Raw genomic sequence first — 25,202 nt, 5'->3', positions numbered from 1 at the left:
GAATATATGTGGTCAACGGCAACTTTATGTTCGTACACGGGTCACGTGACTCCCTGTACTCGCTGGTGTGATGGATCCCCCTGCTGGAATAAAGACTCGCGGTGACTCCTCGTCACCATCACCCTGTCATGACAACTAGTGACAACTTGATTTGTTGCCTCAGCACGTGTTGTTTAGATGAAGTTAAAGTGATGAAGATTATTTTATAAACAAATACTATATATCGTTACATCATTTCCAAAGAAGATGCTTTTCATGTATTAACGCAGTTCTTACGAGTGAAACTACAAAACTCATCATCGAGAAATACTTTCCACAGATCAATAAAACCCCTGATACTTTGAATTGTTGTTTTTTGGACTTTAATCAATTAGTCATGACTAAATTCTGAACAGAGAAAAGTTCAGTATTTTTGGTATTCTAAAAAACAAAACATCCATTTTGTGGCTTTATTTTCCTTCACAATTACGTGCTTTTATAATTATATTTTTTATTTATAGTGTTTATTATCATGCTTTTGATCATTACTTATTGTAAACTAACTTTAATTCTTTTGATAATAATTTTTGTCATAGGAAACGTTGAAAATTGAGTTGTTTTCGTTGTCATGGTAACCTCAGAGTATAGTAATAAGGAAGCATTGATTTGTATCCGTCGTCATGGTAACCTTAGAGTATAGTAATAATGAAGCGTTGATTTGTATCCGTTGTCATGGTAACCTCATAGTATAGTAATAAGGAAGCATTGATTTGTATCTGTTGTCATGGTAACCTCAGAGTATAGTAAAAAGGAAGCATTGATTTGTATCCGTCGTCATGGTAACCTCAGAGTATAGTAATAAGGAAGCATTGATTTGTATCCGTCGTCATGGTAACCTCAGAGTATAGTAATAAGGAAGCATTGATTTGTATCCGTCGTCATGGTAACCTCAGAGTATAGTAATAATGAAGCATTGATTTGTATCCATTGTCATGGTAACCTCATAGTATAGTAATAAGGAAACATTGATTTGTATCTGTTGTCATGGTAACCTCAGAGTATAGTAAAAAGGAAGCATTGATTTGTATCCGTCGTCATGGTAACCTCAGAGTATAGTACTAAGGAAGTATTGATTTGTATCCGTCATCATGGTAACCTCAGAGTATAGTAAAAAGGAAGCATTGATTTGTATTCATCGTCATGGTAACCTCAGAGTATAGTAATAAGGAAGCATTGATTTGTATCCGTTGTCATGGTAACCTCATAGTATAGTAATAAGGAAGCATTGATTTGTATCCATCGTCATGGTAACCTCAGAGTATAGTAATAAGGAAGCATTGATTTGTATCCATCGTCATGGTAACCTCAGAGTATAGTAATAAGGAAGCATTGATTTGTATCCGTCGTCATGGTAACCTCAGAGTATAGTAATAAGGAAGCATTGATTTGTATCCGTCGTCATGGTTACCTCAGAGTATAGTAAAAAGGAAGTATTGATTTGTATCCGTCGTCATGGTAACCTCAGAGTATAGTACTAAGGAAGCATTGATTTGTATCTGTTGTCATGGTAACCTCAGAGTATAGTAAAAATGAAGTATTGATTTGTATCCGTCGTCATGGTAACCTCAGAGTATAGTAAAAAGGAAGCATTGATTTATATCCATCGTCATGGTAACCTCAGAGTATAGTAATAAGGAAGCATTGATTTGTATCCATCGTCATGGTAACCTCAGAGTATAGTAATAAGGAAGCATTGATTTGTATCTGTCGTCATGGTAACCTCAGAGTATAGTAATAAGGAAGCATTGATTTGCATCCGTCGTCATGGTAACCTCAGAGTATAGTACAAATGAAGCATTGATTTGTATCCGTCATCATGGTAACCTCAGAGTATAGTACTAAGGAAGCATTGATTTGTATCCGTCGTCATGGTAACCTCAGAGTATAGTACTAATGAAGAGTTGATTTGTATCCGTCGTCATAGTAACCTCAGAGTATAGTCCTAAGGAAGCATTGATTTGTATCCGTCGTCATGGTAACCTCAGCGTATCGTACTAAGGAAGCATTGTTTTGTATCCGTCGTCATGGTAACCTCAGCGTATAGTACTAAGGAAGCATTAATTTGTATCCATTGCCATGGTAACCTCAGAGTATAGTACTAAGGAAGCATTGATTTGTATCCGTCGTCATGGTAACCTCAGAGTATAGTACTAATGAAGAGTTGATTTGTATCCGTCGTCATAGTAACCTCAGAGTATAGTCCTAAGGAAGCATTGATTTGTATCCGTCGTCATGGTAACCTCAGCGTATCGTACTAAGGAAGCATTGTTTTGTATCCGTCGTCATGGTAACCTCAGCGTATAGTACTAAGGAAGCATTAATTTGTATCCATTGCCATGGTAACCTCAGAGTATAGTACTAAGGAAGCATTCATTTGTATCCGTTGTCATGGTAACCTTAGTATAGTACGAGGGAAGAAAAGGTGATTTATTTATTTTGTAATGGATGCCTCAAACCAAACTATGAAAGACAGATATAATGGGACCTGAAAGAATTCGATTAATACAGACAATAAATGTTCAGTTTTTTATAAAATAAATCAATAAACAAGGGAATAATGAATCTTTCAATCAATCATATAATGTGAGTCTCAGGTGTGGGTTGAACATTTCCCTAAAACAAATTGCATTTTGAGTAATTTTAGGCACATTTGTTTAGTAAATTGTACTTTCGTTTCCCAGTTTTACATTCGTTTCAGGAAACCGTCCATTTGTAAAGTGGCATGTTGTTCCAGAGTTGCTCCTTCTGGGCCACCGTAGTCTTTGATTTCAGGTTATGTAATTCAAAATTGACCAGACTGGACACACAGCTGTACTGTAAGGAAGTGAAGTAATACAAACAGGTCAGTTTATCAAGTTAATTGCACAACAGCGTGTGTATAAATGTTGTAAAAGACAAAATATTCACTGCTCTCACACTTTTGTTTCAATACAAGTGGGCGTTTGCCTTCGGAGGCGTGAGAAAACGGAGCCTTGGAGGCAAAATCCAGGGCAAACGCGGTTCAACCGGGAGACGCTTGATTGTAAGTGCTACGACTGAGCGGGGCGCCCTCGTGAGTATTTCAACTGTATTTCCGCGCACACCGCCCGGGCGGTTCGACGCCGGTGTCGGCAAGAAACATCGCACCATGCCAGTCTCGACGAGTAGAGCTCGCCGTCTCCTGTCCATGCTGCAAACGTGCGGATCCTCCGGAGCTTTATAATATTCACGGATCGCGTCCAAGCCTCTCACAAAGTTCATAACTGTGGCGCTAAACTGACGAGCAAGGTGATTATTCTCGTTACGTTTCATTAAACATCCTTTCGAGGTGTGTTTTCAACACGTAGCATGTTCCACTTGCTTGCAGCCAAAAAAAAAGCGTGTTTTTATTGTTTTATTAATCTTTAAAAATAATCGCATCGAGTGAAGATGCTTCGGCGATGTTTGCTCGGATTTATTTCTGTTAAAACTGTCTTAGGATTGTTGCGTTTTTTCATGAAGACATGTGGGCGTTGATCGGGATGTCAGGCCTGGACTGTGGACGTGGGTTTGTCTGCTCACTTGTGTGTGTGTGTGTGAGAGTGGAAAGTTGTCAATAAAGATTAATTCAAATAAAGTTGTCAATAAAGATTGATTCAAATAAGTTCAAAATAATAGTTATTATGGTAGGAATGTTCTAGTTTCGCTAACTATACCAATCCAAAATATGTCATTGCGAATAACATTGTAAAAGTTGACTCATTAAGTTAAAAAACAATATTATTTAACTTCCTGAAGTCGTCTCTATTCATAAATATGTCACTTCTATGACTTTGATTTATCAAAATCGTTATGTATATGTCACTATATATACTTTTAATAGTATTATACCGTCAGGCTTTATAGTTTTAAGAGCTTTGAATATTATTCAACAGTTGACTTCCTCTTCGCGTCACGTGATTAATGTTTACGTTTCATGGTAAACACAGCACATTAGCTAGCATGCTAAACACAGCGCATTAGCCAGCATGCTAAACACAGCACATTAGCTAGCATGCTAAACACAGCACATTAGCTAGCATGCTACAATAGGTAAACAAATGCAGGCCAAAATATGCTTAAAAGGTGACATAAAACAAAAGGTTTGTTGGATTATGAAATACCCATTGCTGTATTTTAGCCTAGTTATGTAATAGTTTAAAAATTGTGTACACAACGTGATGCCAACTGGATTATTGTTTTTAAAATAAACAGTCATACTGTGGACTTAAGTAATAATACTTTGAACCTCATGTGTTGCTTGTTGTTTGTTCAGCTGAAGTCACACGATTGAAACTAGATCAGCACTAAGAACTTGTTCTTGTCTTTCTACTTGTGTTTTGATTTTTGTTAAACGCAGAATCTTTTGAAGAGATACTGTTCTGTTTTTTTTAGGAACACAAGGTACACAGGATCATAAGGCACACTGTCGATTTTGACATTTGACAGTACAGTTAAAAAAAATTGCTGTAAATCAAATATGGGATCATGTCTGTGGTGACAGTATAGCAACAAGAGCAGTATTTATCTCTTCATGCCTTGTTTTTATCTAATTTTCCTGATTTCTAATGGCTTGACCTTCTCTTTTTAGATCCAGGAAAAGAAAAAGTGCTTCATTCATCTGGTGCGAGAAAATGGAAGTGAATTGTGAAGATCAGGATATGGACAACACCTTCGGTACTACTGATAGCAACGGTACTTGTACAGTATTTATAAATGGTTTGTTCCATGTACAACATGGTTGAGGATATCCGTTGCGGAAGCAGGGATTGGTGGTGTGAGAAAGCATGTGGACATGTCAGATGGTTGAGGCTTCGTAGTGTCCAGGACACTGCTGTTCTATTGGCTCTCTGCAGAGCTGCCCTTTTTTTAATCCACCAAGAGCACAAGATGGATCGGGATATGATCCAGTTACAGTTTGCTCGGTCAGTTTCTCTGGGTGGAACAGAAAACAGAGGAAAGGCTCGACACTTCAAGTTGCTCAAAAAGTTACTTTTGGTTAAATAATAGAAAATGTTATATTATGATGTGAAATGTATTGTTGTCAATAATTTAATATAGCATGCAGCTAACAAGGTTTCTAATGTAGCATGCAGCTAATAAGGTTGCTAATATAGCATGCAGCTAACAAGGTTCTTAATGTTGCATGTAGCTAACAATGTTCTTAATGTAGCATGTAGCTAAGAAGGTTTCTAATGTAGCATTCAGCTAACAAGGTTCTTAATGTAGCATGCAGCTAATAAGGTTTCTAATGTAGCATGTAACTAAGAAGGTTTCTAATGTAGCATGTAGCTAACACATTTCTTAATGTAGCATGTAGCTAAGAAGGTTTCTAATGTAGCATGCAGCAAACACGTTTCTTAATGTAGCATGCAGCTAATAAGGTTTCTAATGCAGCATGCAGTTAATAAGGTTGCTAATGTAGCATGCAGCTAATGAGGTTGCTAATATAGCATGCAGCTAACAAGGTTCTTAATGTAACATGTAGCTAACAAGGTTCTTAATGTAGCATGTAGCTAAGAAGGTTTCTAATGTGGCATGCAGCTAAAAAGGTTGCTAATATAGCATGGAGCTAACAAAGTTCTTAATGTAGCATGTAGCTAACAAGATTTCTAATGTAGCATGCAGCTAATAAGGTTGCTAATATAGCATTCAGCTAACAAGGTTCTTAATGGCTAATGACACAAACCTATTGAGAGATACTGACATTTTTGGAATTTAACACATGAAATGACTAGAGTAGTACTTTTTATTACCACCTTCATTCTGACTTGAATTAGCGGAGAGGTGTTAATGTGAAATTACATTTCCCTCTTTCTTTTTCTAGAATTCCGAGGTTCGTCAAGATTAGTCCATAGTTTCATAAGAAACAAAAAAACTGAGGGATACAGAACAAACAGAGATTATATGCCATATTTCGAAGAGAAAAAAATGTACACAAATTGCTTTAAATAAATATTTATAAATAAAGGTGGTTTAGTAGACGGCATAAAGCAAACATATCAACAGTTAAGGCATGCAGCTGTAAGGGTTCCTAATGTAGCATACAGCTAATAAGGTTGCTAATGTAGCATGCAGCTAATAAGGTTGCTAATGTAGCATGCAGCTAACAAGGTTCTTAATGTAGCATGACACTAACAAGGTTTCTAATGTAGTATGCAGCTAATGAGGTTGCTTATTTAGTATGCAACTAATGAGGTTTATAATGTAGCATACAGCTAATAAGGTTGCTAATGTAATATGCAGTTAAAAAGGTCCTTAATGTAGCATGAAGCTAACAAGGTTTCTAATGTAGTATGCCGCTAATGAAGTTGCTATTATAGCATCCAGCTAATAAGGTTTCTAATATAGCATGCAGCTAACAAGGTTCTTAATGTAGCATGAAGCTAACAAGGTTTCTAATGTAACATGCAGCTAATAAGGTTGCTAATGTAGCCTGCATGTAAATATTTGTATAGTTTTTTTAGCTACTCTATAGCAAATGTGTATGAAATATGTTCTATTTAAAATTAAATGTAATACATTTTATATTTCTGGGATATATACGGTATTACCTTTTTTGCTATGCCTTTCACTAACTACTGTGTTACAGCAAAAACTATTGCATTACTTCACTTAAAGTAACTAGCCCAACACAAATTAATACTCAATCTTTGTTTTTTTTGCACTGATTGTTGGTTTATTCATTTAAAAAATGGGAAATAATTAATAATGTACTTTCATATTTGTTCCCTTGTTCTTGTTACATTGAAAGTCAATGTTCAATAAAAACGCAGCTTCATTTAATTATGTTTTAGCAACAGTTGGCTTCATTGACGAGGTTTATTTCCGATAAAAATAATTGACTGATGAAATTAGATTTATTTTTATATTATATGGTTTTGTTGGTGAACTTCCTGTGCTTCCTCGCAGGGAAGCGTCCGGCCGACGACCCCGACGACGAGCAGACGTTCAAGCGTTCACGGAACGTGGACGAGATGGTGGAACTTCGCGTCCTGCTCCAGAGCAAAGTGAGGAGCGCCGATCGAAGCGCCTGTTATTGTTGTGCTCATTAATTAAAGTTCTTCTCGGAATGACCTCCTGGTTTTTCACAGAATGCCGGCGCTGTGATTGGAAAAGGTGGCAAGAACATCAAAGCCCTACGCACTGATGTGAGTATGTCGACCACTGAAGACTTCTGTCACATTATAGCTATATTTGAAGAAAACAACACCTTTTTCTTTTGACATTTTATTGTACTTTTCCTGATAAACATCCAGCAGACCATTTTATTTTTAAAAGGTCCATAGAATTAAATCACTCTAATTTAAATGTTTTAAAAGTAATATATAAATGATATAAAGCTATAACTAAACGTTATTATTTATATTTTCCAATTAAATTAATTAAAAGGTTTATTAAAAATTAAAGCTTGGCCCGGGAGAGAAAAATGGAGCTTAAAATTTAGGTGTGTTTTGCAAAAGGGTGTTAGTAATTGTTTTAATTGTTAACTTTTTTATTATTATTGATTAAAAATTAACTTAATACATCGATGGGAAAGAAAATTTAAATATAACAAGTCGTTTTTATAAAGTAGGTTCTGATTATATCATTTGATTTGCAAATAAGTTTAAGTAGGGAATCGTGTCGTAAAGCAGAAAATTAAGTAAGTAATAAAGTAAGTAATATTTGTAGAGCGCTTTTCTAGACCATGGTCACAAAGTGCTTAAACAATCAAAACAATACCCAATAAAATGTATGCTTAAAATAAAAAAAAATAAAAATACTAGAGAAATAAACATTTTTTTATTTTTTTATTTATGTATTTATAATTTATGTATTTATTTATTTAAAAAAAAGAAAACAAACTGTGTTTCAGCACATGTTAAAGCACCAATACAAAGATTTTAAATATCGTTTCTGGCTCCCCCTGTGTCAGAGGCATGTAACTGCAATGTTGTAGCTTCTTTATTGCACAATTGGCAAATACCACATGTGCCTTTTTTTATCAAAAGGAGAAGAAAAGTATTTTTTTAAATGTAACATTACACGTGTTAAAACCTTGACATTCCAAACCAAATAATTAAAAAAAAACTATTTTTAAATCATTTTTTTTATTTTTATTCCTAGCCTTCAAATTCAACGTATTATATTTAATTTAGAAAATGTATTTTTTAATGTTTGGAATAACATTAAAAGATCATTCATTTTGATGATGATGATAATATTTTCAATTCATATATTAAAAAGAACAAATTCAACCTTTTGATATACAAATTATTGAATTTAATTATCTAATTAAAAGAAATTCAACATTTTTAAATAAATTATTTAATTATCAACTCTTAAAAAAAACTTCCAATAAAAACAAATTCAAGGGTTAGCCATGATTGTTCAAAATAAAAACAAAGAAAATGTGTCTGAATTTTTATTATTAATGTTTCAAATGATGATCTTGATGATCCAAAGTCGTGCGTTAAAGTTTTTTAATCCTGTGGTCCTTTTAAAAGACGACACGATTGAAGTTCCCCTCCAGCGTTGATGCTTGTGCAGGCGTGTGCTTCCCTCACTCTCACATTTAACATGCAGGACGAAAGTTTTAGTTCAATTCAATTAAAAATGTATTCCTTCTCCCCCCTCTTCCCTTTTTCCTTTTACTTTTTTTTTGCCCCACTTTCTTCTATTGCCCATGTACTGGATCGCCATGCCCCTCCTGCGTTGGCCCAACCCGACACCCCCTGAACGCCCGACAACCCCACCCATAAACCGTGCCCCGCCCATAATGGACACCTAACACCTGATTGAAACCCCCCCCGCCCAATGCCAACCTCCACTACAACCACCACCACCACCACCACCACCACCTTCACCACCACCTCGGCCCCTGCAGTTCAATGCCAGTGTATCAGTCCCTGACAGCAGTGGCCCAGAGCGGTATGTCGCACCAGTTATTGACTAGAACAGCCAAACTCATGTCTTTTGATATATAACCTCTGTTTCATGTTTGTTAAGGCTGCACGATATATCGGAAAAATAATCGATGTCGCGATATTGGCACGTGCGATATACATCGAAAACATGCGATTATTTATTATTTTTTATTGTATAAATCAAGAATTTCTTAAATACGCACTTCGACCAATCAGTGTCACGTTCTGTAAAGTTGCAAATTTGTACTTCTATGTCTCGTTGTCGTTTATGGCTCTGTCCGGTGCAGGTCGCTAGGCTCGGTTGCTATGGCGACGCCTCATAATGCGCTGACTTAGTATATACAGTGAAGTAATACTAACTTATGATCTAGTCAAACACTAGTGATCCAGTCACTCGTCTCTTTCAACCTCCTTTGTTAAAGCAACATATTGTAAGAACTTTTCATCTCGTCTCAGTTGTTTTCTTATAAGATCGTGAACTTCCAAACAAACCTGTCCGTCTTCACCGTATGCTAACGAGCTAAGTTGTTAGCGTCATTTATAAAGTGTTATGTGTGCGTGTACAAGGAGGTGGATTTATTATTGATTCGGTGATATCGCGACACGCCGGCGGCTCCTCTCTGATGTCGCTCAGGAAAACCGATGCAAGTCCCGCGAGACTGAGCGTTATAAGAGATATTTTTCTACCATCATGTTGACACAGAAGCGCGGAAATAAATGATATATATATATATATAATATACTTGCGTGCACATCGCTACATTTGTAGGTGAAAGAAAAAAAAATATCGCATTAATGTCGATATCGCACTTCAAGACACCAATATCAAATATCGCACTTATTTCCAATATCGTGCAGCCCTAATGTTTATCCATATATATATACATGACTGCCCCCCCCTCACCCATCCTCTCTCCCCCACCTCCACTTGTAAGAGACATGATGTTCCCTTCAGTATTTCTGTCCATTTGACGCGTCTGTTGATCTAGAGTTTGTTGTCCAGAAATCAGGTTCCAGACTTTTTTTTTTTTTTTCTTTAAACTGAATGATTCACATTTAAACTGGGAGAAAACAAAAGGTGATTTCTCTTCTGTGGCCCCACCTGGGGCCACTTCCTGTTCCTCCAGCCCTTATGTTTTCAGCTCCACCATCTTTTCCGAGAGCTCTTGTCTTGTCAACACTCTCTACGTGTAATGATTTCAGTGTTTTGCTCTCGATGGAAGTAAATCAGTGAATATTGAACGTTTAAATTTAACACATAAAATGGTTACATTTGAAATTTCTTTTTTTAGCATTAAATATATTTTTTTTGACAATTTAATTTGTATATTAAAAGGTTGATTTAAAATAATAATAATTAAATAATTTGTATAATATGAGGTTCAATAGTTGTTTTTTTTTCAATAAATTTAAAATTAATATATTCAAAATGAAAGTTCTGAATTAAATATTTTATTTTTTTCATTTTTAGCCTTTGAAAACTAAAATGTTGTAATGCTCAGTACTCTGTTTTAAAAATTGTGAATTTAGAAAATGTATTATTAATGAATGAAATAAGAACATCAAGATCTAAGTGTCAAAACATATTTAAGAAAAATAACTAAAAAATGATATACAGTATATACTTTCTAAATTTCAACTATTTAACAAAAACTGAAACCAAATTCAACAATTGAATATACAAAAGTGAATTTTCATGAAAACAGATTCAGCCTCTCAACATAGAAATGATTGAATTTAATTATTGAATTATTATTTTTTAATTTAAATTTTTGAAATTTTAAATTCAACTGTTAAACATGATAATGGCACTGATTTACTTCCATAGACTCCCTTCGCTCAGACCAAGTCAAACCAAATCAAAATGTTTGTCCTCAAAAATACTGTGACATACAAGTCTCCACCTTTGCTCCCTCGTTCTTTTGAACAACACAACCTTTTTACACAGACACATCCATGAGGTATATATATATATATATATATATATATATATATATATATATATATATACTGTCAGAAACACTTTACTATGTTGCTGTTGTTCACCTGTTCAGTGTGAGGTTATCTTCTCATCGACAAGAACATTTATTTAAGTTGGAGGTCTTTGTTCGAATAATTAACATTTAAATCAAATTCTCTTGTTGCAATTTTGGGTCTTTTATATATGGAGTTAGATTTGTTTCTTTATTGTTCTACCAAATAAAAAATACTTCAATTTTATTGGATAAGTAAGACACAAACGTCCTACCCAAAATGTGCCTGCAAAAAAAGAAAACTTCAATAAAAGAAAACCTTTTAAAAATGTTTTATTTTATTGAAGTTGTATTTGTTTTTTTCTTTATTAAACTTTTTTTTTTTTTGATTGAAGAAACTTTTCTTTTGATTGAAAACTTATTTTCTTTTATTACACATTACATTTTTTTTTTTTGATCGAACAATAAAGAAACAAATCTAACTCCATAATTATATAGAGTTTTTTATTAACTGGAGGTTAATTATTATTAGACACTTCTCTTTAGAATCGACTCCAGTTTCATCTTCATTTTTTAAAAACGTATATGTTTCATTTTAAAATGATTAATGTGAGTCCTGATGATCCCGGTTAATAATTAAACACCCTTAGTTGTAACAAATGACGATAAAACTTTAAAAAACATTATGTTGCTCTTTAATTTACAACATTTTTAGAACCTTTAGAAGTTGTCTGGACAAAAAGTTCAAATGAATCCTCATGGGTATCATTTTTTTATGGGCCATTAATTGTTCTATCATGTCCCGGATGTGGCCCACGTTTTTGGATTTTTATGGTGTGTAAACAACTATGACTTGAAGTGTATTTCTACCATGTCTCCCATAATCCCCTTCAGTGACTCAAAAGTTGTAGATGAATAACAGCCGACAACAGCATGAATCAAAATCATCAAAATTATCTTTGACCTCATTCCTGTTACTTTCATCATCTGGGAAAGGGTTTTTTTTTAATAAGAAGAAAAAAGTTTAAACGGCGGCTGTAGAACAATTGCCTGTTATCTGACGAGATTTAGGTCAGTGGTCACTGAGTTAAAAACAAACAAGTGTCTCCCTCAAGTACCTCCTTCACCCATCTCAGTCTTAAAGGAACAGTAACACGCACAACCACAGACGTTATAATATTTAACTTTAGTTTGTTCAAAAATGTTATTTCTAATGACCTTGAAAAAAAAATCAAGACCTGTTGAACTATAATTTCTTTCAGCCTACATAGGAAATATTTTATATTTTTCAGCAAGTCAGTTACAAAACTGAACATTATTATAAATAAGGTAAAGTTAAGAAATCATTTCATTTTGAATGTCCTGTTATTAAGTTTTCTGTATTGTTAAATGTTAATATTAATAATGATGATGATACAATTATTATGATGTACCGTATTTTCCGCACTATAAGGCGCACTTAAAAGCCTTTAATTTTGTCAAAAAACGACAGGGCGCCTTATAATCCGGAGCGTCTTATATATGAGCATAACCTGGTGGGTGACTTGTTTACAAACACTTTCATGACTCTGAGCCGACACGCCGTGGGCGGGATTACGTCATTGCGTACACTCTACATTGTACACTCTAAACATTTTCAACATGTCATACACGCGCGCTCTAGCCGTCATACATGCGCTCAACTTCACTGCTGCTCACTCAACATTTGTCGGCTCGAAACACCAGTCTCACGCGCTGCTGCTTGAAGCCTTTTAAACATCATCTGAACATCGTTACCATGGGAGTGAGCGGAGTCAGAACGCTTTTCACTTTTTCTGACTGTTTTGTTGACATTCCCTTTATCTAGTGGATGCATAACACAACCCCAGTCAAACGTTTGACTGTATCTTTTATTTTATGCGCCTTATAATCCAGTGCAAGCTATTTATGAAAACACTTCTAAAATATATTCATTGAAGCTGCGCCTTATAATCCTGTGCACCTAATACGGTAATATAACCCTTCAGAGTCACATAGTACTTTACATAAAAAATTGTTGAAACCAACATGAGTCAGTTCATTAAGACAAACTGCAGTAAACACACAATGTACAATAATATTCCGTTATAGTGCGGTGATGACTGAGCACGAGAGGATACAGTGAGTTCAGCAACTTTTAAAGATGGTATTTGGACATATTTTGGTTTGAAAACAAATGAAATCAGTTACGACTTCGTCAAGAGTCAAGTATTCGACAATACTACACATATATACTTGTAACTTCAGTATCAAAATACCAGAGTCAAGTACTCGACAATACTACACGTATATCCTTGTATCGTGATACTTGTCGTATTGCAGGATTCTTGACAATACACACCCATAATTAATAAGTTTTTATGGCTTGTAGACACTTCGCAAGAGTACAATCTCATACAAAACGTTTTTTTTTCACAGGAGTATAAAGTTCTGTGTAAAAGGAACTTTTTGTTTTGTAACTTCTGGCATCAAGTCCTGCTTCGCTCTTTCAAACCTGTTCAGATTGAAACCGTTTCAAACCTCACAGCTTCTGCCTGTAACTTTCCTCCTACTGGTTGATCAGTAGATGAAGAAACTTTCCTGCCATACCTTTGTATCCTTTTCCCCTTTTAGTTTATCGATGCATGTCCGCTTCATCTTCTAGATTAACCTCTGACCTCACGTTTGATCTCCTCGATCTGTCTCTCCTTATGACGTCTTGAACTTTTCTGCATTGTTTTGTATTTTTTTGTGTTTTTTTTCGGGTGCTCGTTGTAACGCCGTACTTCTATTTTGGTCAAAAAAAATTCTCTCCGGCAGGATCCTGAGCGTGAACGCCAACATCGAGACGATCGGCGAGATCCTGCTGAAGATCATCCCGACCTTGGAGGAGGTGAGAAGAAGATGCTTCAAGTTCTCTTGATCGTTCTGTCCATCATAGCAACACTCATAGACTGTTAACCCTTGTGTTATCTCAGCGTCAAGGTGACCCCGAAGGCCCAAAAAACAAATGTGTTTGTGGTATCCATTGTGTTTTCTCCAGGTCAAGGTGAACAACCTCTACCACTGCATATGTATTTATAGGAGTCGGGGAGGTTGTTGACCTTGACCGAGAGATAAAACAAGGGATACCAAGAACACATTTGTCAGGGAGGAGTTTCCCCTTTGGTCTCTTGGGGCTCAAAAAAGAAGAAAATTTTGATCAAACATTCATCTTTGTTACTAATGAAAAAACATATTATTATTATTATTATTATTAAACTCAACATTGCATATGTGGTATCATCCCTTTTGAAAATCCTCTCAGCAATGGTGACCTTAACCGTTATATGCTTTGCCGCCCAGCCAACCAATCACAGTTGTCGATCACATTTGACATGGAAACATAAATGTAGAATCGAAATACAGTATCGTAGCGAACAACAGACGTATTTACAAAAGCACCATGGGAGTTCACTGTAAAACGTTTGTACACCGACTACTAACAAAGTCAAAGTTATATTTATTTACAAACAAAAACCGAGTTAAAGTTATGTTATTTTTCAAACAAAGTCAAAGTCAAGGTTATGTTATTTACAAACAAAAACAAAGTTAAAGTTATGTTATTAATAAACAAAAACAAAGTGATGTTATTTGTCAAACAAAAACAAAGTTGAAGTTATGTTATTTACAAACAAAAACCAAGTTAGTTATGTTATTTACAAACAAAAACAAAGTTATGTTATTTTCAAAGCCGTCATATCATATTTCATTACAATGATTCATGACCTCATCAGTATCATTCATTCATCAATGAAAGTCTGAAAACATAAACATTCATCAACTGATACAAACCGGGACATGGAAACTTTTGCCACGTCTAGCGAGTGCTCATGGGAAATGTAGTCTCCCGTCGGGCTGAACACTACCACTGTAGTCCACTGACGTCCCTTGACTAAAAATTCCTTCTTTAAGTCCATGCAAGTACGTAAAAAGGGACAATAAGATATTTAAACATGACCTTTACATTTTTTATTTAAAATATTTTCTGTATTGTATAAAAAATAATCGGCTACTTTAGCTACTATCGTACATTTCTCAAGTGTCGTCTTTACCTGGAGTTTTACACGTCATTCCATCTTTATTTTAATAGAGTTACAAACTCGTTTCTCCTGACAAAGTTGACCTTGATTGTCTCGTGCAGTACCAGCATTACAGCGGGATCGACTTCGACTGCGAGCTCCGGCTGCTGATCCACCAGAGCCTGGCGGGCGGCATCATCGGAGTGAAGGGAGCCAAGATCAAGGAGCTCCGGGAGGTTCGTCGGCGACGTCTGAGTTCCCGAGAAGGTGGTCCTCGAGTGTCTAATCTCTGTGTTGGTGTGACACCAGAACACTCAGACCACCATCAAGCTGTTCCAGGAGTGCTGTCCTCACTCCACCGACAGAGTGGTCCTGGTCGGGGGGAAGCCTGATCGCGTGGTGGAGTGTATCAAAGTCATTCTGGAGCTGGTGTCGGAGGTGAGTCGCCCAAGTCCGAGACCTGATCTGCTTTATCAGGGGTCTAAAACTCAAGTGGCTGTGGGGGTCACCAGAGGTCATTTCTTGTTCATGCTCGGGGGGTGTTTTTTATTTGAAGTTGCGTGGGTTTACTCCGGACACTCCGGTTTCCTCCCACAGTCCAAAAAACATACAGAGGTCGACTGAGAACTTTGGGAAAAACTGTCCATAGGTATGAGTGTGTGTGTGAATGGTTGTCTGTCTTTGTGTGTCCTGAGACAGACTGGCGTCCTGTCCAGGGTGTCCCCTGCCTCTCGCACTAAGAAACTGGGATAGACTCCAGTCTCCCCGCGACCCCCATAAGGGATAAAGTGATAGAAAATGAATGAATGAAGTTAGATTTATATTTTCTTCAAAGTTTTATGTATTTTTGTGTAGTTTCACTGTGAATTTGTAGCCATTTGGTCTCATTTTATTTGTTATTTTATTTTATAAATCCTTTCCATGTTAACTATATTATCAAATGTATATAAATGATGTTATGATATTTACTTGTGTATATAAGTTACATCAGAATATTGAAACGTGGAATTTGACGTTCAAAATGTGTAAAATTTGATTTTTGTAAAAAATTGAAATTATGTAATAAAAGTATAAATTTTTTTTTTTTTTAAATAACTTAACAGTAAAATTTCAATATTGTATGGTTGAAGTTTTTCCCCAAAATATCTGCACTATTATATCTTTTATACATTTCAAATATAATTGAAAATGCTACTAAAGAAACTATATTGAAATCAAAAAATTATTTTGTGATATTTTTGGAAATAAGAATTTTAACTTTTATTTGTAAAAAGGCAACGAATAAAAAAAACCCATTTCATTTAGAAAATATATATATATATGTTTATCAAATATCCAACTCCATTTCTAATTTCATTTAACTCCAAATTAAATTATTTTAACAAATAGTAAACTTTTTTAATATAAAAATTATTAAATTGAATGAATACAAAAAAATTATAAATTCTTAAAAAAACCCAATGAATTTCACTAAAATACATTTTAATTTTAAATTAATTCAAGCATTAAAAAGTAAGATGACCCTGATATACTTACTGACTGCACTTGTAAGGACAATTAATCGAGAAGAATAACTTCAGGGGCCGCAGGATTATGAAGTTATCTTGGAAGTACATTCAAGTGTTTCTTTTCTCCTCCGAAGGCGCCGATCAAAGGTCGCGCTCAAGCCTACGACCCCAACTTCTACGACGAGACGTACGACTACGGCGGCTTCACGGTGATGTTCGAGGATCGCGCCCGACGACCCTTCGGAAGTTTCCCCGTGCGAGTGCGCGGCGGCTTCGAGCATCTGCCGCCCATACGCGCCTCACGACCGCCGCCGCTGTCCGGCCGGGATTACAACGACACCAGTCCTCGCCGAGGCCCGCCGCCGCCGCTGCCCCTGAGCAGGCCGGGGCGAGGAGGGAACCGAGCTCGCAACCTCCCTCTTCCGCCGCCGCCGCCAGCGAGAGGGTGAGGCCGCCGACCCCCCCCGACCCCCTCGTCGAGTCTCTGTTCCATAGCAAACATGTCGCCCTCACTTGCAGGGGAGACCGATATCTGCACGGCAGCTACCACGACGACCGGTCGAGGTGAGGCTTTACGAAAATCAAGATTTTATTGAATTTGCAGAACAAAAATGTATGGAAGTATATCAGTGTCAGAAGTATAACTTTGTATCAACTATTACTTTTTTTATTCAACAAAAAAGTACGGAAGTATATCAGTGTCAAGTGAATATTGAATTCAGTATGATGAAACTTTGACATTTTAATCCCAATAATACTTATTTTTCTACATTGAATACTTTATTTTGTTTTTTTTCTAATTTAAATGTAGATGTTTTTTAGCATTTAGTAATATTTTGAACAATTTAAATCAAAAATTTCTCTATAAATAAATGATTAAATTATTTTTAAATAATTTAATGATTTAATTAAAATATTTTGAGAAAGATTTATTTATTTTTTACACACGGAGCTTGATATTTCTCAACATTTTTCTCTATTTTCTCACTCAAAAATGCCACTATTACTGCCACAAGGATTTAATTTTATTTTTTATTTTTTAAGCATTGAATTATTTTATTGTATACATTTTTATATTAAAAGGTTGACTAACTTAACTAATTAAATACAAGTTGTTTTTTTTTACATAATACATTATTTGGATTAAATCCTTATCATTTCTATAAGAAAAGGTTGACTAACTTAACTAATTAAATACAAGTTGTTTTTTTACATAATACATTATTTGGATTAAATCCTTATCATTTTTATAATAAAAGGTTGACTAACTTAACTAATTAAATACAAGTTGTTTTTTTACATAATACATTATTTGGATTAAATCCTTATCATTTTAATATTAAAAGGTTGACTAACTTAACTAATTAAATACAAGTTTTTTTTTTTACATAATACATTATTTGGATTAAATCCTTATCATTTTTATAATAAAAGGTTGACTATCTTAACTAATTAAATACAAGTTTTTTTTTTTTTTACATAATGCATTATTTGGATTAAATCCTTATCATTTTTATAATAAAAGGTTGACTAACTTAACTAATTAAATACAAGTTGTTTTTTTTTACATAATACATTATTTGGATTAAATCCTTATCATTTTTATAATAAAAGGTTGACTAACTTAACTAATTAAATACAAGTTGTTTTTTTACATAATACATTATTTGGATTAAATCGTTATCATTGTATTATTATTATATTATCATTCGTAGTATTTTCAATTCAATATTTCACATTCAATATAATATGTTGCTCAAATACGAGACTAGACAATACCAATAGAGTACCGAGCTACTTTCGACCAATCACGTGACGGGACACAGATCATGTGACCACATAAAAGACCTCACGCTTCAATTTATCATAGTGGATTCAAAAGTTATTGTCTAGTGTAACCGTTATACACACTTTTTTATATTTTCTTTAAAAGGCTATGGAGTAAAAAATGTTGGAACATTTATTCTTCAATTAAAAAATATTGAGTTTAATTCTTTATTTAATAATTAAATAGTTGTAGGAAAAAAAACAATTTAATAATGAAAAAAACATTTCAAATGTTAAATGAATTAAATGTCGTGACGATGGTCGACCTTTGTGTGCAGCGAGCGACGGAGTCGAGGCGATCGCTATGACAACATGGTGAGTCCAGAAACACCTCCTTCCGTGACGTTCTCGCCGAGCGGTTCTTCGGCTCGTAAACGTCCGACTTGTGTTGGGAGTGATTGGAATTCCTGGTCCGAGTGTGTAGTACGAGCGCGTCGGACGCGAGCGACGCTTTCTGCTGTGTGTGCACACCGGGCACCGCTGTTGCCTGGCAACGCTTGTCTCCTTGGTTACCGCGGAGCAGCCGAGTACGTAGTCTGGAGATCCAGCATCGCATATGAACTTGATCCGAGAGCAGCCGCTGATCCGGACCGGGTTTTAAAACCCGTCGCTGATGTCATCGTCTGTCGCACACACACGACGAGAGGACGTACACCTGACGACACACAAAACATTTCATCACATCGTATTTAGATATTGATGTTAAGATATTACAATAACATGTTTACATGTTTTACGAGATACTACGGGTGTGAGAAAATATCCATGCACTTGAATGTCGCCATGTTTTTTTCTTCAGAATTCCTGTATCAATAATCACTATAATAACCAATATTTAATTATTTTAAGGTGTATATTTCAAGCTTGTCAAAAAAATAAACAGTAAAGCAAATAATTTTAATTACAATTTTACAATTAAAATGCAAGTATTCTAGCATTTGTGCATCTTCGTGTTGCAATTCAACCTCTGCAACTAAAGGAACAATGCAATCCCGGTGATGACTGAGGATGAGAGGATACAGTGAGTCCAGCAGCTTTTAAAGCTGATGTTTGGACATATTTTGGTTTGAAAACAAATGAAAGCAGTTACGACTTCGTCAAGAGTCATGTGGTCTGTAAATACTACAACACCAGAGTCAAGTACTGGACAATACTTCACATATATACTTGTTACTACACTATCACAACACCAGAGTCAAGTACTGGACAATACTACACATATATCCTTGTTACTACACTATCACAACACCAGAGTCAAGTACTGGACAATACTACACATATATACTTGTTACTACACTATCACAACACCAGAGTCAAGTACTGGACAATACTACACATATATACTTGTTACTACACTATCACAACACCAGAGTCAAGTACTGGACAATACTACACATATATACTTGTTACTACACTATCACAACACCAGAGTCAAGTACTGGACAATACTACACATATATACTTGTTACTACACTATCACAACACAAGAGTCAAGTACTGGACAATACTACACATATATACTTGTTACTACACTATCACAACACCAGAGTCAAGTACTGGACAATACTACACATATATTCTTGTTACTACACTATCACAACACCAGAGTCAAGTACTGGACAATACTACACATATATACTTGTTACTACACTATCACAACACCAGAGTCAAGTACTGGACAATACTACACATATATACTTGTTACTACACTATCACAACACCAGAGTCAAGTACTGGACAATACTACACATATATACTTGTTACTACACTATCACAACACAAGAGTCAAGTACTGGACAATACTACACATATATACTTGTTACTACACTATCACAACACCAGAGTCAAGTACTGGACAATACTACACATATATACTTGTTACTACACTATCACAACACCAGAGTCAAGTACTGGACAATACTACACGTATATACTTGTTACTACACTATCACAACACCAGAGTCAAGTACTGGACAATACTACACATATATACTTGTTACTACACTATCACAACACCAGAGTCAAGTACTGGACAATACTACACATATATACTTGTTACTACACTATCATAACACCAGAGTCAAGTACTGGACAATACTACACATATATACTTGTTACTACACTATCACAACAACAGAGTCAAGTACTGGACAATCGATATTAGTGCGATATTTTTTTCTTTCACCTAAAAATGTATCCACGAGTACTGTAGTGAAGGTCCGGGGGTTTGAAAAAGGAAAACGATGAGATATTTCCCTTTCGTTTATTTCCGCGCTTCGGTGCCGATACGATCGTAGAAAAATATCACTTAGAAAGTTCAGTCTCGCGGGACTTGCATCGGTTTCCCGCGAAACTGAGCGACATCAGAGAGGAGCCGCCGGCGCGTCGCGATGTCACCAAATCAACAACGTAAAAATAGTTTACGCCTCCGTAATTCATATCTTGCTGTCAACTTATTGTTGCCCTTGATTCTGACTCTAAATCTTTCTTTGTCGTTTTATTCCCTCCTTCTTCCGGACACCTGCAGGGCGGCGGAGGATACGGTGAGTGTCGACCAGAACATCGCACTGATCTTCCCTCGACATAAACCACGTTTGTCTAATTTCTCCTTCCCTTGTCTTCTCAGACAACAACTCTTCCTGGGAGCACTTTCCATCCGGTGAGCCGACGGGTCGTCACTTAACCCGGAGCGAAGGTTCTGTCTCTGAGTCTCACTGGTTTCTTCAGGTGGACGAGGCTCGTACGGTGATATAGGAGGTCCGGTCGTCACCAACCAGGTCACCATCCCCAAAGACGTGAGTCCGTCCGAGTCACCACTCGTGTTTATTGAGAGTCGGTTTGTGTCGTCGGCGCCGTAGATTTATTTCAACTATTGTAAGCTGATGTCTCAAAGGGTTAAAAAAGCAGCTTCAACTTCCTGTGTCTGAAAACATTATTACTTGTATTATTATTATCTTAAATTAAATGAATACAGATATATGTTGTTGTGTTTTCTATTTGGTCGTATTTTTTATTAACATATATTCATTTTTAAATGTTCCGTATTATAGGAAGAATAAAGACCTAAGAATCACTGGATTAACATTAATTATAAAACATTTTATTGTACTAATACTGTTTTGTGACATTTTGTTATTATCAAGTTTTTTATTGTTAATGTTTGTTCACACATTTCCCAATTTATATCTACTCTCAACCATTTAAATATCACTTAAAAAAAAAATATATATATATAATTAGTTTAAATGATTTGTTTATTAAAACTTATTCTTTTTAAATAATTGAATTAAAAAATCTATATATTTTCAAGAGAAATACCCTATTTTTGTTTACACATATAATATTACATACAGTATATTCTGTAATTTATTTGACTAATTTCAATTATTAAAAAAAAAAAATTGTACTCTTGCCTTATTATTACATTTTTATATTGAATTTAAACGATAACTACGGAAAAAAAAAGAAAAAAATTGTAGATTTATTTTTGAATTTTTCGAATAAGAATATACATTTAAAAGTAATTTATTATTAAAACACAAAAAACTTTCATGACAGAAATGATTAAATTCAATTGTTTTAAATAAAGATTCAATGCTTAAAAAAACATTAATTAAAAAAAGTTTAACCATTGAAATATCAAAATTCAACTATTAAAATTTTTCTGATCATTACTTACTTTAATAAGATATGGGTGTAAATAGCTGCTTGGCAGGGGTCTGTGCTCCTGAAGTGCTAGATTTGAGCATGTTTTTTTTCATCTACATTCTGCAACACAAACATTGATCCAGAAGATCTTCTTCCTCATGATTTTACCAACATTTTATGCCCCAAACATTCCTGTTTTCGTCCAATAATGGGGTCAGAGTTCACTTCACGTACAGATCCGATGAAGACCCGCTTCTTCTCTTCCCTCAGCTCGCCGGATCCATCATCGGAAAGGGGGGTCAGAGGATCAAGCAGATCCGACACGAGTCCGGGGCGTCCATCAAAATCGACGAGCCGCTGGAGGGCTCGGAGGATCGGATCATCACCATCACGGGAACACAGGACCAGATCCAGAACGCTCAGTACCTGCTGCAGAACAGGTAGGTCCACAAACACAAACGCATATCGTGGACCCGCCACTTACGGCTCGGATACAAACGTTTCACTGGATAAACTCCCATGATGCACTGCAACCGTGGAAGCAAAGGTTTGACGCCACAGGGATTGTAAACGCTAAATGGAATCGTATCTATTAGAATATATTAAAAGTATGTTATGATTTTATCCTGTTATAACTGTTTTAAGTCAATTTTAGTCTTTTTAATGGTGACTTTTTACCTTATATGAAAGTATATCACTGATGTCCAAATATTGAATGTTTGAATTTAAACTTTTAATATTTTTAATTTAAAATGTTTTGTTTTTGTTTCAAAAAACTGTATTAAATAATAATTTATATTGAAAGGTTGAATTAATTCAATGGAATTAACTCTTGTTTTGTCTCTGGGTCAAGGTGACCCAAAGGCCCTAAAACAAATGTGTTTGCGGTATCCCTTGCTGGAAGCCAAGGAGGTAGTTGACAGTGACGCAGAGAACACACAAGGGATACCACAAACACGTTTGTTTTCGGGCCTTCGGGGCACCTTGACCCTGAAATAACACAAGCACATTTTCTTTGGGGCCTTCCAGTGACCTTGACCCAGAGAAAACACATGGGATACCACAAAACGAAATTGTTATGGGCCTTCGGGTCACCTTGACCCAGAAATAACACGAGGGATACCACAAACACATTTGTTTTCAGGCCTTCGGGTCACCTTGACCCAGAGACAACACAAGGGATACCACAAACATTTGTTTTCTGGCCTTCGGGTCACCTTGACCCAAAGATAACACAAGGGTTACTTCAAACACATTTGTTTTCAGGCCTTCGGGTCACCTTGACCCAGAGACAACACAAGGGATACCACAAACATTTGTTTTCTGGCCTTCGGGTCACCTTGACCCAAAGATAACACAAGGGTTACTTCAAACACATTTGTTTTCAGGCCTTCGGGTCACCTTGACTCAGAGACAACACAAGAAAATATTGTGTTTTACACAGAACACAGAACAGTTTTATTTTCCATTTGTAAAAATATATAATTTTAATTTAATTAATTTTTTTCTTACAGTTTAAATCCAATATAAAAATATTGGTACAATAGTTTCACTAAACTATACTGAATTTAAAGGGATGCGAATAAAAACAATATTGAATTTAGAAAAAAAAACATTTTGTTTCATTTGAACAAGAGGATCAAACTCTACGTGTAAAACAACATTTTAATGCAAACTACACACAGTTTAAACACTTTAAATGTTGAATTCAACAATTAAATCTTATGATATATTTCCATAGTTCGATATACAAACTGCTGTAAATATAAATCAGGTTCTGATCCGATCGAGTCTCTCGTCTTCCGTCTCGTCCTCTGCAGCGTGAGGCAGTACTCCGGTCGATTCTTCTAGAGCCCGGAAGAAGAAGAAGAAGAAGAAGAAGAAGAAGAAGAAGACGAAGAAGAAGAAGTGAAGCCATGCTGCCAAACTGTTGCTCCTTCTCTTCAGAGCCAACATTCCTGCGGACTCTCTGCTGCCCACTCACGTCACTTAATTACCGATCCTGACAGGACAAAAACAAATGTATTTCCTTCTTCAAGGTGATTTTTCTATCGACCCCTGACCCCCCCGCCTCACTTCGGAACAGCATGCAGAATGTAAAACTTTTGTGGAGACTTTTAAATGTGAGCTTTATTTTTTAACCTTTGAACTTTCAAGCACACTTTCACACCAGGATCCAGGCGGTCCGAGGATCGTTGACATCATGGTGTGTATTTTAGAAGATGTTTGATTAGAATGAGTGAAAAAAAACAGCCAAAGCTAGCGAGTGGATCTAGGTCTTTTTTTTTCGTTGACATCGACACACAAACCCCCCGAAAATGATAGCACTTAATTTGTTTTTTTTCCACACGAACAACCACACGTGTTGAGCGACACACCTGACGTTCGCTGCTTCACACACATTGAAATCACAGCGTCCAAGCGTTTTACAGTGAAAACGAGCCGGTTTTACACTTGAATGAGAACGTTCAGGGTTTTCTCTCTGGACGACAAGAAGCTGTAAAAAGTGGTTTTATATATTAAAGTGATTGTTATGGAATCTAAGCTTCTCTTTATTTCAATATTTGGTTGGAATGAAAGTATATCGGTCGGGTCAGAATATTAATATATATTTTTAAATCGAATATTATATGAATTATATTTTTAAATGTTTTTTTTGTTTTTATATTTAATTATTGTCTTCTGGCACAATTATAACATTTTCTAGTACAATACCCAATAAAATATATACTTTAAAAGATCAAGATAATACCGAGACAAACACAAGAGTCTCAGAGAATCAAGGAAAAGCTCAAATACAAGTGTCTTGAGATGTTTCTTGAAGGAGTCAGTAGATCATCAAACACAGATGTTTCTTGAAGGAGTCAGTAGATCATCAAACACACATGTTTCTTGAAGGAGTCAGTAGATCATCAAACACAGATGTTTCTTGAAGGAGTCAGTAGATCATCAAACACAGATGTTTCTTGAAGGAGTCAGTAGATCATCAAACACAGATGTTTCTTGAAGGAGTCAGTAGATCATCAAACACAGATGTTTCTTGAAGGAGTCAGTAGATCATCAAACACAGATGTTTCTTGAAGGAGTCAGTAGATCATCAAACACAGATGTTTCTTGAAGGAGTCAGTAGATCATCAAACACAGATGTTTCTTGAAGGAGTCAGTAGATCATCAAACACAGATGTTTCTTGAAGGAGTCAGTAGATCATCAAACACAGAGATGTTTCTTGAAGGAGTCAGTAG

The 25,202-nt window shown here is 35.6% G+C and overlaps 1 protein-coding gene across 4 annotated transcripts; it reads left to right on the top strand.

The window, feature by feature from the left end:
* Nucleotides 1–2,830: 2,830 nt before the first annotated feature.
* On the top strand, nucleotides 2,831–24,498 carry hnrpkl (heterogeneous nuclear ribonucleoprotein K, like). Of its 4 annotated transcripts, none has more exons than XM_087790585.1 (17): nucleotides 2,831–2,881; nucleotides 2,975–3,061; nucleotides 4,628–4,713; nucleotides 6,949–7,046; nucleotides 7,131–7,187; nucleotides 8,906–8,949; nucleotides 13,736–13,808; nucleotides 15,099–15,212; nucleotides 15,286–15,414; nucleotides 16,619–16,929; nucleotides 17,004–17,048; nucleotides 18,590–18,626; nucleotides 20,839–20,854; nucleotides 20,938–20,970; nucleotides 21,039–21,106; nucleotides 22,230–22,399; nucleotides 23,780–24,498. In XM_087790585.1, exons 3-17 carry the CDS (start codon nucleotides 4,671–4,673, stop codon nucleotides 23,808–23,810), a joined length of 1,269 nt encoding a protein of 422 aa, XP_087646711.1. In that variant the 5' UTR covers nucleotides 2,831–2,881; nucleotides 2,975–3,061; nucleotides 4,628–4,670; the 3' UTR covers nucleotides 23,811–24,498. The 4 variants fall into 4 exon arrangements, with proteins under 4 accessions (XP_087646711.1, XP_087646709.1, XP_087646710.1 ...); XM_087790583.1 differs by having other exon boundaries at nucleotides 2,832–2,881; nucleotides 4,628–4,731; XM_087790584.1 differs by lacking the exons at nucleotides 2,831–2,881; nucleotides 2,975–3,061 and adding an exon at nucleotides 3,156–3,306.
* Nucleotides 24,499–25,202: the final 704 nt, after the last annotated feature.

This window comes from Callionymus lyra, chromosome 5 (assembly GCF_982586985.1).
Source record: "Callionymus lyra chromosome 5, fCalLyr1.hap1.1, whole genome shotgun sequence".
NCBI classification, from domain to species: domain Eukaryota; kingdom Metazoa; phylum Chordata; class Actinopteri; order Syngnathiformes; family Callionymidae; genus Callionymus; species Callionymus lyra.
The sequence above is the reverse complement of the archived record's forward strand: the minus strand, read 5'-3'. Positions and strand labels throughout refer to the sequence as shown.

Excerpts from the sequence above, each read along its gene's own strand:
- hnrpkl (XM_087790583.1), top strand. The coding sequence starts at position 4,671 with ATGGAAGTGAATTGTGAAGATCAGGATATGGACAACACCTTCGGTACT. Across the intron at positions 15,415-16,618 it reads TTCTGGAGCTGGTGTCGGAG|GCGCCGATCAAAGGTCGCGC; the intron begins GTGAGTCGCCCA and ends TCTCCTCCGAAG. Across the intron at positions 22,400-23,779 it reads CAGTACCTGCTGCAGAACAG|CGTGAGGCAGTACTCCGGTC; the intron begins GTAGGTCCACAA and ends CGTCCTCTGCAG.